The sequence below is a fragment of the Alligator mississippiensis genome, chromosome 11, assembly GCF_030867095.1.
Source record: "Alligator mississippiensis isolate rAllMis1 chromosome 11, rAllMis1, whole genome shotgun sequence".
Classification (NCBI taxonomy): domain Eukaryota; kingdom Metazoa; phylum Chordata; order Crocodylia; family Alligatoridae; genus Alligator; species Alligator mississippiensis.
The window spans coordinates 56,355,264-56,369,040 of NC_081834.1; the positions used below are offsets into that span (position 1 = coordinate 56,355,264).

The following is a 13,777-nucleotide window of genomic DNA, read 5'->3' on the forward strand; positions in this document are numbered from 1 at the left end:
TGTTTCTGGGCAGAGCACCAATGAGTGGCATCCACTGGCTCCTTGGATGCCTTTGAGGACTGGTGGGTGCTTCCCAGGGGGGTTCTGCTCACCATCCCCCTCCAGAGCACCTATTTTCACGTTTTGACCCTTTGACCCCCACAGCACTCCTATCCTGTTTTTCCTTAGTTGTCACAAAACTTGTGTTGTGTTATTCATTCATTGGCCATATAACATAGGGGCTACTAGTTAGTTGGGTGTGCCTCAGGGCCCATGACACTTGGATAGCACAAATAGGCAGGGGTTGTTGCAAACACTTGGGCATAAGTTAGTCACACTCGAGGCCCCACTCCTAGTCCTGCTGTGCAGCAAGGATTCTGCCCTTTGCAGCCACAGGGCAGTAGAGTGCCTTTTTCTGGGGGATATGCAGGCAGAGGGGTAGGAGGTTCAGCCTATGGCAGGTCCTGCCTCTCCTGTGGAAGGGCACAGAGAATATGAGGACTTCATCTTGGCGAAGCAAGTTGTGGTGGGACAGTAGGGGGTTGCTATGCCAAACCACCCACCTCACTGTGCCTCGCCCAAAACCATGCATCAGGAGTCTCCACTGGGGTGCCTGCATCTGGCCAACCCCCTTCCCGGAGCATACCTGCAAGCCTGGGGTAACACAGCCACCACCCAGGCATTGGTCCCTGTTAGGGCTCTGTGAAGCCCTGTGGGGTGCACAGACCCAGCCAGCTTTGGGGGTGCTTTGCCCCCTGGAGGTATTTCTGGGTTCTCCTTATAACCTGGAGCCCTCCCCCCTCCAAGATATTCTCAGGTTGGACTGAGGTGGTTCATAAACAGCCAAGCACTTCTGGGAGCAAAGCACCCTGTCTGATCCCTCTCCCTTACGAATTCACAGCCAGGCACACTGAGCCAGACAGCTTTTTATTGACTTGGGAGAAAGTGAGGAAAGGGGTGTGACAAAGGAAGTTAAGAGAAAGCACCCTGAGCAAAACAGAACCGAGTCTCATCCAATATTGAGTTTAGTGACTCCTTTAACACGTGTCTCAATTTACTTGGATCTTGCTTCCTAAACTAGTCTTCAGGCATACTCAATGATTCATGCAGGTGGCAGCCTGAGGTTCCTTCTTCAGGCTGTTTAAAAAACCTCCCAGACTAGGAGGGAGTGACCTCCCAGACCTGGTGTCCTGACCCTTTATAACTTTTCTGACCTCATCACCTGGTTCCAACCAGAAAAAGGCATTATTTGAACACTGACGATGATGATGATGGCTGAGAAGGTGCAAAAATTAGTCTGCTCTTGCTGCTCTGAGCTCCTTCCAACCATTGAGGGTGACACCCATTTGGGGACCCAATCACCTCAGCTTGGTGTAGATGGTCAAGCTGCACAGACTTTGCCTCAGAACATGGGTCATTGGTCAGGCTGGGAGCTGTTCCCAGGGGCATGCCCTGCTGTGACCCCTCACAGTCCCCCATGCCAACTAAGGGCTAGAGAGGCAAAGCCTCCTGCTATCTGACCTCGGGCGCAGCTTTGGGGCCCATTGGGCATTTTTCGGTCTGAATAAGGTGACGGTTTCTTGTTATATCCACCCAGCCCAAACCCATGTCAAGATGGTGCCATCGAAGACCAACAGTTAGGCATTGCATGCCTCCATTTTACCTTAGTTAAGGTTCAAGCTGAACCTCTTTGCCAGGCAATGCAAAGCTGCTAGCCTGAGATGGCTGTGGCTTCAGAAAGACCGCAGAAACACTTCAAGTGTGGAAAGGGCCGTAGCCAGTCCTATATTAAAAGAGGGTTATCATATTCCCAGTTCCAAAAAAGAGGATACCTACCATGCAGAGAGGTGCAGTGGTATACGACTGTGAGGGTGACAATGATATGCTAGGGCCCTGCCCATTCTGTTGCCCCTCACTCCCAAACTATAGCCCTCCCCATCCTGTTCCCCTCACTCTTGACCCACAGCTCTCAGCCCTTACAGTGCTCCTCACTCCCAAAGCACAATACATTGACCAATGGGCTATGCTGGTGCCCCTCACTCCCAATCCAAAGACCCACCCTGTCTCTGGTGGTCCCCTCACTCCTCACCTACTGCCAGTGCCTCACCCTGCCACACAGTCCCCTGCCCAAGTGCCTGTCACTCCCAACCCACAGCCCGCCCAGTCCTGCCGGTGTCTTTCACTCCTGAACCAAAGCCCTCTGCTCGCGCAGGCACTGGCCACAGTGCCACCAAGCCAGCCACAGAGCTTGCTGCTGCCCCTGAAAGGCTACCCAGTTCTTTTCCGCTGCTAGAGGGGCAGGCACCTCCCCTACAGACTTACCTTTATTCAGCTGATGGGGTCCTCCCAACCCCCTGCTTGGCTACATGCTGACCACCATGTGTGCACATTCTGCCCCCAAACATCCTCTCTTCCCCAGCCCCAGGCAACCCCTTGCCTAGGGCAAGCCAGAAAGTGCCAGGAAAGACTTTGAAGCTGAGCTGACCAAAGTCCTGGAAATTTTTTTTTTTAATGATCATATTTAAAAGAACCACCCAGACTGACATTGGAAGATCTAAAAAGAGGACGTGTTCAGGAAATCCTGGAGATATGGTAACCCTAGTTAAAATAGCCCCCAGGGGCGGGCACTGCTTGACATCAGATAGAGAGCAAACTATTGCCAAAGAATGCCTAAGAACACCCAATTTGCCACTGCTTCCAGTATTAAAAATGGGAGCTGGTGAAGTTGGCACCAATCCCACATCAACATGGTTTTACATCATAAGAGGTGAGGGTGTGGCTTCTTAGCCACGTGGTATCGCAAAGAGGCTGGAAATATGCTGGAGGAGCAGGTAAAGCTCTTCCCAAACTCAGAGTACTGATGTGCTTCTCCCCTGTGTGGATGAGCTGGTGTATGGCCAGGTGGCAGAACTGGGTGAAGCTCTTCCCACACACAGAGCACTGATGCAGCTTATCACCTGTGTGGATAGGCTGGTGGATGGCCAGGTTAGAGGAACGGCTGAAACTCTTCCCACACAGAGCAGTGATGTGGCTTCTCTCCTGTATGGATGCACTGGTGTCTGGTCAGGCGGGAGAACTGGAGGAATCTCTTCCCACATACAGAGCACTGATGTGGCTTCTCCCTTGTGTGGATGCACTGGTGTAGGGCCAAGTTGAAGGATTGGATGAAGCTCTTCCCACACAGAGCATAGATGTGGCTTCTCCACTGTGTGGAAGCGCTGGTGGCTGGTCAGGCTGGAGGACTCTGTGAAGCACTTTGCACACTTAGAGCACTAATGTGGCTTATCCCCTGTATGGATGCGCTGGTGTTTGGTTAAGTTGGAGGACTGGATGAAGCTCTTCCCACACACAGAGCACTGGTGTGGCTTCTTCCCCGAGTGGATGCACTGGTGTCTGGTCAGGCTGGAAGATTCACTGAATCTCTTCCCACACTCAGAGCACGGATGTGGCTTCTCCCTTGTGTGGATGCGCTGGTGGCTGGTCAGGCTGGAGAAATGTGTGAAGCTCTTTCCACACTCAGCGCACTGATGTGGCTTCTCTCCTGTGTGGATGCGCCGGTGGATGCTCAGATTGGAGGAAGAGGTGAAGCTCTTCCCACACTCAGCGCACTGATGTGGCTTCTCTCCTGTGTGGATGCGCCGGTGCATGCTCAGATTGGAGGAAGAGGTGAAGCTCTTCCCACACTCGGCGCACTGATGTGGCTTCTCCCCTGTGTGGATGCGCTGGTGTATGGCCAGGCTGGAGGAACAGGTGAAGCTCTTCCCACAGTCAGAGCACTTATGTGGATTCTCCCCTGTGTGGATGCGTCGGTGTATGATCAGGCTGGAGGAACAGGTGAAGCTCTTCCCACATTCAGAGCACTTATGTGGCTTCTCCCCTGTGTGGATGTAGTAGTGTTTGTCCAGGCTGGAGGAGTCGCTGAATCTCTTCCCACACACAGAGCACTGATGTGGCTTCTCCCCTGTGTGGATGCGCTGGTGGCTGGCCAGGTTGGAGGACTGGGTGAAGCTCTTCCCACACTCAAAACACTGATATGGCTTCTCCCCTGTATGGGTGCGCTGGTGTTTAGCCAGGTAAGAGAACTGAAGAAATCTCTTCCCACACTCAGAGCACTGATGTGGCTTCTCCCCTGTGTGGATGGACTGGTGGCTGGTCAGGCTGGAGGACTGGGTGAAGCTCTTCCCACACTGAGCGCCCTGATGTGGCTTCTCCCCTGTGTGGATGCGCTGGTGTTTGCTCAGGCTGGAGGATTCACTGAATCTCTTCCCACACTCAGAGCACTGATGTGGTTTCTCCATTGTGTGGATGCGGTGGTGGTTGGCCAGGCTGCAGGAGCGGGTAAAGCTCTTCCCACACTGAAAGCACTTATGTGGCTTCTCCCCTGTATGGGTGCACTGGTGGCTGGCCAGGTAGGAGGACTGAGTGAAGCTCTTCCCACACACAGAGCACTGGTGTGCCTTCTTCGCTGTGTGGATGCGCTGGTGGCTGGCCAGGTTGGAGGACTGGGTGAAGCTCTTCCCACACTCAAAACACTGATATGGCTTCTCCCCTGTATGGATGCGCTGGTGTTTGGTCAGGTAGGAGAACTGGAGGAATCTCTTCCCACACTCAGAGCACTGATATGGCTTCTCCCCTGTGTGGATGTGCTGGTGGATGGTCAAGCTGGAGGACTGGGTGAAGCTCTTCCCACAATCAGAGCACTGATGTGGCTTCTCTCCTGTGTGGATGCACTGGTGGCTTGTCAGGCTGGAGGATTCGCTGAATCTCTTCCCACACTCAGAGCACTGATGTAGCTTCTCCCCTGTGTGGATACGCTGGTGTTTGGTCAGGCTGGAGAATTCACTGAATCTCTTCCCACACTCTGAGCACTGATGTGGCTTCTCTCTTATATGGATGCGTTGGTGGTTGGCCAGGCTGGAGGAGTAGGTAAAGCTCTTCCCACACTCAAAGCACTTATGTGGCTTCTCCCCTGTGTGGATTCGTTGGTGTTTAGTTAACCTGGAGGATTCTCTGAATCTCTTCCCACACACAGAGCACTGATGCGGCTTCTCCCCTGTGTGGATACGGTGGTGGTTGGCCAGGCTGGAGGAGTTGCTGAATCTCTTCCCACACTCTGAGCACTGATGTGGCTTCTCCCCTGTGTGGATGCGCTGGTGGTTGGCCAGGGTGGAGGATTGGGTAAAACTCTTCCCACACTCAAAGCACTTATGTGGCTTCTCCCCTGTGTGGATGAGCTGGTGGTTGGCCAGGTTGGAGGAGCGGGTAAAGCTCTTCCCACACTCAAAGCACTTATGTGGCTTCTTCCCTGCGTGGATGAGCTGGTGGTTGGTCAACCTGGAGGATTCTCTGAATCTCTTCCCACACACAGAGCACTGATGCAGCTTCTCCCCTGTGTGGATGTGGTGGTGGTTGTCCAGGCTGGAGGAGTCGCTGAATCTCTTCCCATACTCTGAGCACTGTTGTGTCTTGTCCCCTGTGTGGATGCGTTGGTGGTTGGCCAGGCTGGAGGGGCGGGTAAAACTCTTCCCACACTCAAAGCACTTATGTGACTTTTCCCCTGTGTGGATACGCTGGTGGTTGGCCAGGTGGGAGGATTGAGTGAAGCTCTTCCCACATTCAGAGCACTGGTGTGCCTTCTGCCCTTTGTGGATGCGCTGTTGCTGTGCCCGGTTGGTGGAACAAGTGAAGCTTTTCCCACATTCAAGATACCGACGTGGTTTATCCCTTGCATGGAGGCGCCAGTGCTGAGCCAGGGAGAAGAAATGAGTGAAGGTTTTGCCACATGTGGCACAATGGTACTGACGCTTTTCCCTGTGCAGATGTTGGCGATTTCTTACCTCTGAATGCCACACAAAGCTCCTCCGAAATCTGGTTAAGTGGTGGGGGACCTCTTCAGGATGGATCTTGCGATGAGCGGCTAGGGCTGAGAAACAGGTGAAGCTCTTCCCACACTTGGCGCGCAGGTGGTGCTTTGCCCCAGCGTAGCGCATCTTGCGGAGAGCCAGGAGTGAGGGGAAACTAAAGCTTTTCCAAAACTCAGGGCAGGGGTGGCCTCTGCCTCTGGGCTTGGTGGTGAGCTCCTGCTTCCCCTTGAGGCACTCCCCGCTGGCTTGGCTCGTATGCGGGGTCTCTGTCCAGTGCAACTTTGCCTCATGGCTCTTCAACTCCACAAGTCCTTCCCTGTGCCCAGGGCTCTCTCTGGAATGTGTTCCTTCTCCACTCTCACACCCAAGGACAGATGGCACCTGGTTCAGTGCTACATCCTCCCTCTGCTTTTGGGGCCTCCCCTGGCTCTTAAGAACAACCAATGACTCAGGTCTCAGGGACTCCGTCTTACCCAATCTCCCTGGGGTAATCCCAGGTGGCTCCAGGCTTGCAGGTCCTTCCTCTGCTCTGCTCAGCAGCCAGGCACCTCCTGTGTGGGGAGGAGAAATCCAAAGTTAGTCCCTACCCTACTGCCACAGAGCCAAACGCTGCTATTCCCTCTGCTGTGACAGGCCTCCAAGCATCACTAGATCAGGACACCTGCCTGTCCTTAAGAGAACAAGTGTTACCTCTCAGCTCTGTGTTCTTGGGGAACCCTGGCACAGGACACAGCCTGTCTGACTCACAAAGGACTCACCCCCTCCCCACCTCTGCCTGAACAAGAACTGATTAGAGGAAGGACTTACAAAAGACAATGAAGATGCAGTGGGGGATGCATCTAAAGTCCTCTAGACAAGGGTGACAAGAGTGGAGCAACTCCTCTGGTCTCATTTGCATCCGAGATGGAACCGGATGACAACTTATTTAAGTGGGAGATGAGACAGGCATGCACCTTCTTTAGCATTCACGATAGAGAACAGAGATTCCAAGACTAGGACCACACTGAATTCTGGGACCAAAGCAGGGGAGCACTGCATGATGGGGGAATCTCTGCTCCAAATGTTAATCAACCCACGTCTACACACACACCCAGTTCAGCAGTTATCAAACCAATTCTAGTAATGACTCCTTTACTGGTACTGAAAACACTGAACCACCGGCCTGTCTGCGTTGTGAGCTCCCTCAGAGTAATGCCACCCATAGCCGGGAGCGATCAGTTCCTATTATCCAGCATATGAGCCATTGTTTACCCATAAACAAACCTCCTGTTCTCCCTTGAGCCATTGTGAGTTCTCCACAAAAACCCCTACCCAAGCTCAAGTTTCTGTCCTGGTGCTTGGATCCAAAGCTGCACCGGTTCCACTCCTTTTCTGCCTGGAATCCCTCCACTGGTCATGCTGAGGGCTCTGTCTGTCTGCAAGCTCCAACAACACCTGGGAACTTCGATTGGTTCAAGCTTCACTGAGTGGTGAGACCCCAACTCTCTCTCCCTCCCTGACTCCAGGAACCTTTTACTCTCTTGCTCCAGGCACAGCTTTCAAAACCAGACTTTTGCTTTCTTAATCCAGGCACAGCTTTCTAAACCTGACTTTTGCTAATCAAACTCAAGCTAGACTTCCCCAAATACCTAACTGAAACTATGTAATACTGTAACTGTTTTATTTCTCTCTCTTGTAGGCCTGTTACTACTGGTCTCATCATAAGTTCATATACTTGACAATAAATAACTTTTATGGTCAAGCTGGGTGCTATACTCTCTCTCTGAACCTCACTTACTCTTTCTTCCTCTTGACCTCCCCTTTTGCTCTGTAGCAATGCTTCTTTTACCTATGCCAAAGATCCCTGTAGTGCCCAATACTACAGTGGGGTCTGCTCATCAAGGGAGTTACTACTAGGACCTCTGTGACAACAGATTGGGATGTGCTGAGTTTTGAGGTGCATGAGGGTATCAGCTGAAAGTGCTGATCAGACCCAGCCTGCTCAGATGTCCTGTTAGCGTGTGTGTATCTAACTGCATTTATTATTGTCCTGCTGAAATAAGGGATGAACTGAGTTCAAGGCACGTGAGAGTGTCAGCCCGTCAATGCTGAATAACCCAGCCTGACTCAGCTGGGCTCTGTTCACCCATATGCTTGTGTTTGACGGCATTTTATTGTTGCCCTGATGAACTGAGTTCAAGGCACACAAGGGTGTCAGCCTGTCAATGCTGAATAACCTGGCCTGGCTGAGGTGTGTCTTGTTAATCTGAGTGTACATGTGCATATATATGTTTGACTTATTCGGCGGTTGGAGGAACCCAGCCCCACTGAACCCAAGTCCTGCAAGATAGCTCCACTGGGGGTGAGGACTTGCAGAAGGGAGAGATACGGCTCCGTATAGAAACACAAGTAACACAAGCAGCACATTGATAGGATTACAGAGACCCCAGAAATGTACCCCTAATAAATGAGCACACCCCAAAGTGACATGCAAATCTGATAACACAAGGTCTTCTCGTGCAACCCCAAGTGCTAGGGATGAGGGAGTAGCATGTCCCTGTGCCAAGCTAATGTTTCCTGCTTGGTGGAGGTCACAGCCATCTTCTCATCTGCTAGGAGAGTGAACAGCCTCACAATGGATTTCTGGGGCTCAACAGCAGTCAAAGATGTGTGCCGAGTACGGCCTTGCGCTGGGCCAGCTGATACTCCTTGGTAGAAAAAGCCCATATGGTTCATCCCTCCTGCCTCCAAAACCTGCCCTGGGAGGGGAGGTCTGAGAGCTGTGGCTCTCCGTTTTGGAAGAAACGGAACTCTGTGCCTCCGACCCACTTCCAAGGAAAGGTCTGGGGCAGGGAATGAGCCCACGGAGCTTTCCTTTGGTGATGAAGCTTAGGCAGCTGGCACATCACTGGAATCGGCACCAAGACAAAGGCCTTGACATTAAACTGCACGTGGACTTTATGCTGATTCCCAGGTTCTGTGACACTCACAGCCCAGAGATGAAACACAAAGGCACAAGTCATGGGGGACTACAACATGAAACCTTGTGAACCCCACCCACCCCATAGAGCCGTTCAATGAAGCCTGAGACCAGGATTCAACACTTCTTGGGTTTCAGGTCAACTTGACCAAGAGATGCCAGACAGAGTCCCAGCCTCTCTCATGTGCTACAGTAACGGCTACACACAACTTCACACAACCATGCTGATTTCCAAGGGGGACTACAAATCCCATGTCTTGGGACAGGGTGTTAAGAGGTACGGCTACATTGGGCTGAGGAATCAACTCTTATGCTGCTGAATGAAAATGCAAATCTCAGTTCATGGCAGCCTTATGGAAACCAGCCTGTGCCTAAAGATCAACACAGCAAACTTGGTTGTCCCCCAGCAGCCGTAGTTAGGAGGAGAAGAAGTGAACAACTGCTCGTCTCCACAGTCTGGAATTTCAGGGCACGGGAAAGCCACCTGCCTGCACACGCTACAGCATAAACTATTTGAGGTCAGCACCCTGGAAGGGCAGAGCAGGACAGGTCTGCAGGTTTCAGGCCCTGTCACAGTGGACATGGAGCATTTCTGAAAGGGGATTCAGGGGAGGGGACAGCCACAACTCACCTAGCCACAGGTCCTCAGAGCTTGACATTTTCCCATGGTCCTCATCACCACAGACCCAGAGCTCCTCCTGTCCTTGCTGGATGCAGCTGATTAAGTCGGGTGTGGGGCCTTGATATCCTGTTTGGGGCACCAGTTAAAGAACATTTGTGGTTCAGTCCTGGTTGCAGAATAACCAACTGGGATATGGGGAATAGATCCAACGAACTCATGCATACTACTGGGGCCTCATAACAGAGACAAGGGTGGACCTTTAAGATGAATAAGAAGGCACTGCAGTTAGAAGCATGTGATAGGCGATTGCCTTTGTCACCTAGGTGGTGGGGGGATGGTCACAGAAAACCAAGCACTAACAACTTTAAGTGATAAAAAGAGTGCAAGACCAACAAGAGTTCGCAGGGACCGGGGTGGAGATGCAGTGATGTGCTAGCCACCACAAAGATGAAGCTTTCACTATTGACAAGGCACAGAAATGAAAAGACACTGGACACACGCAGCTCGATAGCATCTGTGTTATTAGTACCATTGCAGGGAAAGGAACAGGAGTGAGTTTCTTTAGTGGGAAGGTATAATGCGAGGCCAGGTGGCAGTGAACAGAATCCAGGACAGATGGCCGACCATGACACTCTTTGTAGGAGAGAGGATCATTCACCAACAGGGCAGAGGAAGGGAAGATTTTATATGAACTACAGTGGCAATGAAAGGAATCATCACATGCGGTGGAAGGATATTGCCAACAGGGCAGATGAGCATGCAGGTGGGCAAATCCTAAAGTGTTTCAAACAAAGGTCCTAGGTGTCCAGGATATGGACAACAGAAAGAGACGCCCTTTCAACACGTGAAAACCCATGTAGGAATGGTTGATATGGTCCTTGCTGAGCTACGTATAGCCTTGGAGCCTTTCCCTAAGGATGTCCTTTGGGGGAAATGGAGGGAAAAGAAAGTGCTAGAAAAGCAAGGTGACCTCATAGAAGCCAAGTCTTTCAGCCCTGCACATTTTTTTTTTTTTTTAATATTTTTTCATCTTCCATATCAAATTAGCCAGATCAGTTCTGATCAGATCAGACAGTAAGTGACATAGCTGACATGGCAATAGGGAGAAGCAGGAAAAAGGTTTACCCAGGGAAACGAGGGCTTGAAAGTTCCTCAGCATCTGGTCGCGGTAAAGCCCCTTGTCTGCCTCTTCCAGCAGCTCCCACTCCTCCCAAGCGAAATACACAGCCACGTCCTCAAAGGCCTCCCAGAGCTGCAAACACAAGCATTAATTACCCCATCAGCATCTCCTGCTCCGGCTGCCTTCAGCCCCCACCACCTTCTCCAGAATCCCTCTGTGAGACAGCTGTGTGCCGGATGGGACAGGATGACACGCCAGGATGCAAAATCCCTCATTCTTCACTGAATGTGACCCCTGACACCTGGCATGTGGCCCCCGACACCAGTGAGTGATCGGGGGAGGGGGTCCCCCCCACGGCCAATCTCACTCACCAAGAAGTGATGCGGCTGCTTTTGCTGGCTACCCTGCGCTCATGCCTGCCCCCCTTCCCAACTCCCAGGCCAGGGAGTATGGCCTGAAAAGGGGTGCACTAGCACTCTCATGGGGTGCATGTGCACCCCCATGCACTCCTTATGCATCGCCACTGTGCTCTGTCCTTTTGGACAACACCTTTATAGCCACGGCGCCTTGGTCCACGACTTTGGCCTAGACTTCCCCTGCCGGCACCCCTGACTATCGCCACTGGGGAGCGAGCTCTGGAGAAGGCTGGCTGGGTGGGTTGTTCCCCAAACTCTTGACAGTGACCCTGGCTCCTCCCGGGTGTGGCCTCTGCTGCACTCCCAGCCCCGCTGGAGCCGGTGCCCTGCTCACCTCCATGCTCTCCCCCAGCCTCCCTGGGGGAGTCCTGGGCAGCTCCAGGTTTGCAGGCCTTTCTTCGGGAGGCGGCTGATGAGCTCTGCTCATGGTCTCTGCACCTGCGGGTAGGGAAGAGAACGACATTGTCGGACAAGATGCTTCCCTGCCCGCAGCTGCCCCAGCCGAGGCCCGTCTGACAGGGCCACCGCCTCGGTGCAGGTCTCCACGCCACGTCCCCACTCATCTCCTGGGGCAGGACGGCCAGGACCTAGTCCAGCTCCACCGGCTGCGGCCTGGGCACAGCTCCCGCAGGCGGGTGCCGACCGCCCGGCAGCGCAGCCCTGGACGTGCAGCGCCAGGGCTCTGGCGCGGGGAGCTCGTGCCGGTGCCGGCGCTGGGTGTGCGGGGCCGCGGGCGCACAGACGGGGCAGCACGGGCTGCCTCACCTCCTGCCCCCGCGCCCCACCGCGCTGGGCCGGCTGCTCCTACGGCACCCGCGTCTCCAGGACACGGGTCTGGGCCGCGCCACGGACTCGTCCCGCCCCGCGCGCTCCTGCCGGCACACGGCCCCGGCGCTGCTCCGCCATCGCCCCGGGCTGCTCCCGGCCGCAGGGAAGGCCCGCGGGTGCCCGGGCTCCGGCGCCGCCGCGTGTCCTCCGCCGGGACACACTCAGCCCCGCCGGGGGCCCCGCCCCGCCCCGCCCCGCGCACGGCGCCGCCGGGGCTGCAGGGGAGGAGGCGGCGCGGCTCGCACCGGGGCACCGACACCGCGGCTGGCCCCGCCCCTGCCCCAGGGTCTGCCCAGCCCCGCCCCCCGCAGCTCCCGCACAGGCGGGAGCGGGGCTGGTTCAGGAGCGCCCGCCCCTCCGCCGCCCCGCGATGCCCCGCCCCAACCTTTGCCCCGGCGCCACCTGCGAACTGCCTGGTCTGCCTCTGCCCCCCCCCCCATTCGCACATGCGCAGTGAGTCCTTTCTGGAGGCTTCCTTGCCGCTCTGCTGGCGGCGCATGCGCACGGAGGCGGCTGGTGCTGCTCTGGTGCCCGGCGAGCGGCTGCGCATGCGCGATTGGCGTTCCTGGGGCAGCAGTGGGGTTTGGCGCTGCTTCGCGTGTCAGCGGGCTGGGCTTCTGCCCGGCCGGGAGGCCCCCCCCGCGGCACCGCCTGGCGCGTGCGCACCACCGGGGAAGGGCGGCGGCCCGGCTCGTGTCGCATCCGCAGGATGGTTTAAGGCACCAGCCTCAAGGTTGCGTCCTCACCCTGGTGTCTTCTGAGCTGTGATGGAGACAACCGCGCTCCTGGCACTCTTCTGCCCGTGTCAGTCGGCGCGTCCACGCGTTCATTAAGCACCTTCGATCCTGCACGTTTTCTGCCCTGCTTACCTAATAAAGGACTGGGTAAATGCGCAGTACCTGCAATTATTGCACAGTAGTGCCGGACAGCACACGGTTTAGTGACGCACACTGCACCCAATAGCACCGCAGCGAGCTGTGAACACCGGTGTCGCCGTGACGCGGTACGGAGCAGTGTCGTTAGGCCAATGCGCAGTCAGCGTCTGGGGTAGCCTGCCTGTGTCTCTTCTCAGGCTCTTCCTCCGATGATCTGGCCTAATAAGAGAAACCACCTGGTCACGGCTCCATTCTGACCTGGCACCTTTTGGGCTCCAAGTCAAGGTGTTCGGTGCTGCACGTTCAGGAAAGCCTGTGCCCTCCAGTTCCTTTTCGGGTCCATGTACTTAGCTCAGTGGCTGGGGTGCTGTCACTTGGCAGCCTGGCACAGCCAAACCGCGGTTTGGGCCAGGTAAGTCTCTGGTCAGAGATGTCCAGAAGTGTCCCCCGGTGGCACAGAGACATACTCTAGGGTGGCCCAAGAAGGATTTCCGGGTATAATCCCAGCCCAAAATCCAGTTCCTTATTGAGTTCCACATATTTAGCACAGCGGCTTGAGAGCTGTCTTGTCAGCCTGGCATGGCCAAACCACCATTTGGGCCAGGCAAGTCTCTGGTCACAGATGTCCAGGACAGTCCCCCGGTGGCACAGAGACATGTTCTGGGGTGGCCCAAGAAGTATTTCTGGGTATAATCCCAGCCCCAAAGCCAGTTCCTTATTCGGGTCCAGATACTTAGATACTTTCAGTGACCGGCGCGTGGTGTCAGTTGGCAACCTGGTGCGGCTAAAATGCGTTTTGGACCAGGCAGATGTTTCATCAGAGCTGTCCAGGAGTGTCCCCTGGTGCCACAGAGGTGCGCTCTGGGGTAGCCCAAGAAGAATTTCTGGGTATAATCCCAGCCCATAATCCAGTTCCTTATTCGTTTTCATATATTTAGCAGAGTGGCTTGGGTGCTGTCTGTTGGCAGCCTGGCACAGCGGAACCGCGCTTTGGGCCAGGCAAGTCTCTGGTCGCAGATGTCCAGGACAGTCCCTCGGTGGCATAGAGGTATGGTCTGGGGTGGCCCAAGAAGGATTTCTGGGTATAATCCCAGCCAAAAATCCAGTTCCTTAT

At 54.6% G+C, this 13,777-nt stretch overlaps 1 protein-coding gene across 1 annotated transcript; it reads right to left on the reverse strand.

The window, feature by feature from the left end:
* Window positions 1-890: 890 nt before the first annotated feature.
* Window positions 891-12,246, reverse strand: LOC106737355 (zinc finger protein 850-like). Its single transcript, XM_059715134.1, has 5 exons — window positions 12,174-12,246; window positions 11,295-11,398; window positions 10,550-10,676; window positions 9,434-9,550; window positions 891-6,394 (listed from the first exon to the last, which is right to left on the reverse strand). Exons 1-5 carry the CDS (start codon window positions 12,226-12,228, stop codon window positions 3,252-3,254), a joined length of 3,546 nt encoding a protein of 1,181 aa, XP_059571117.1. The 5' UTR covers window positions 12,229-12,246; the 3' UTR covers window positions 891-3,251.
* Window positions 12,247-13,777: the final 1,531 nt, after the last annotated feature.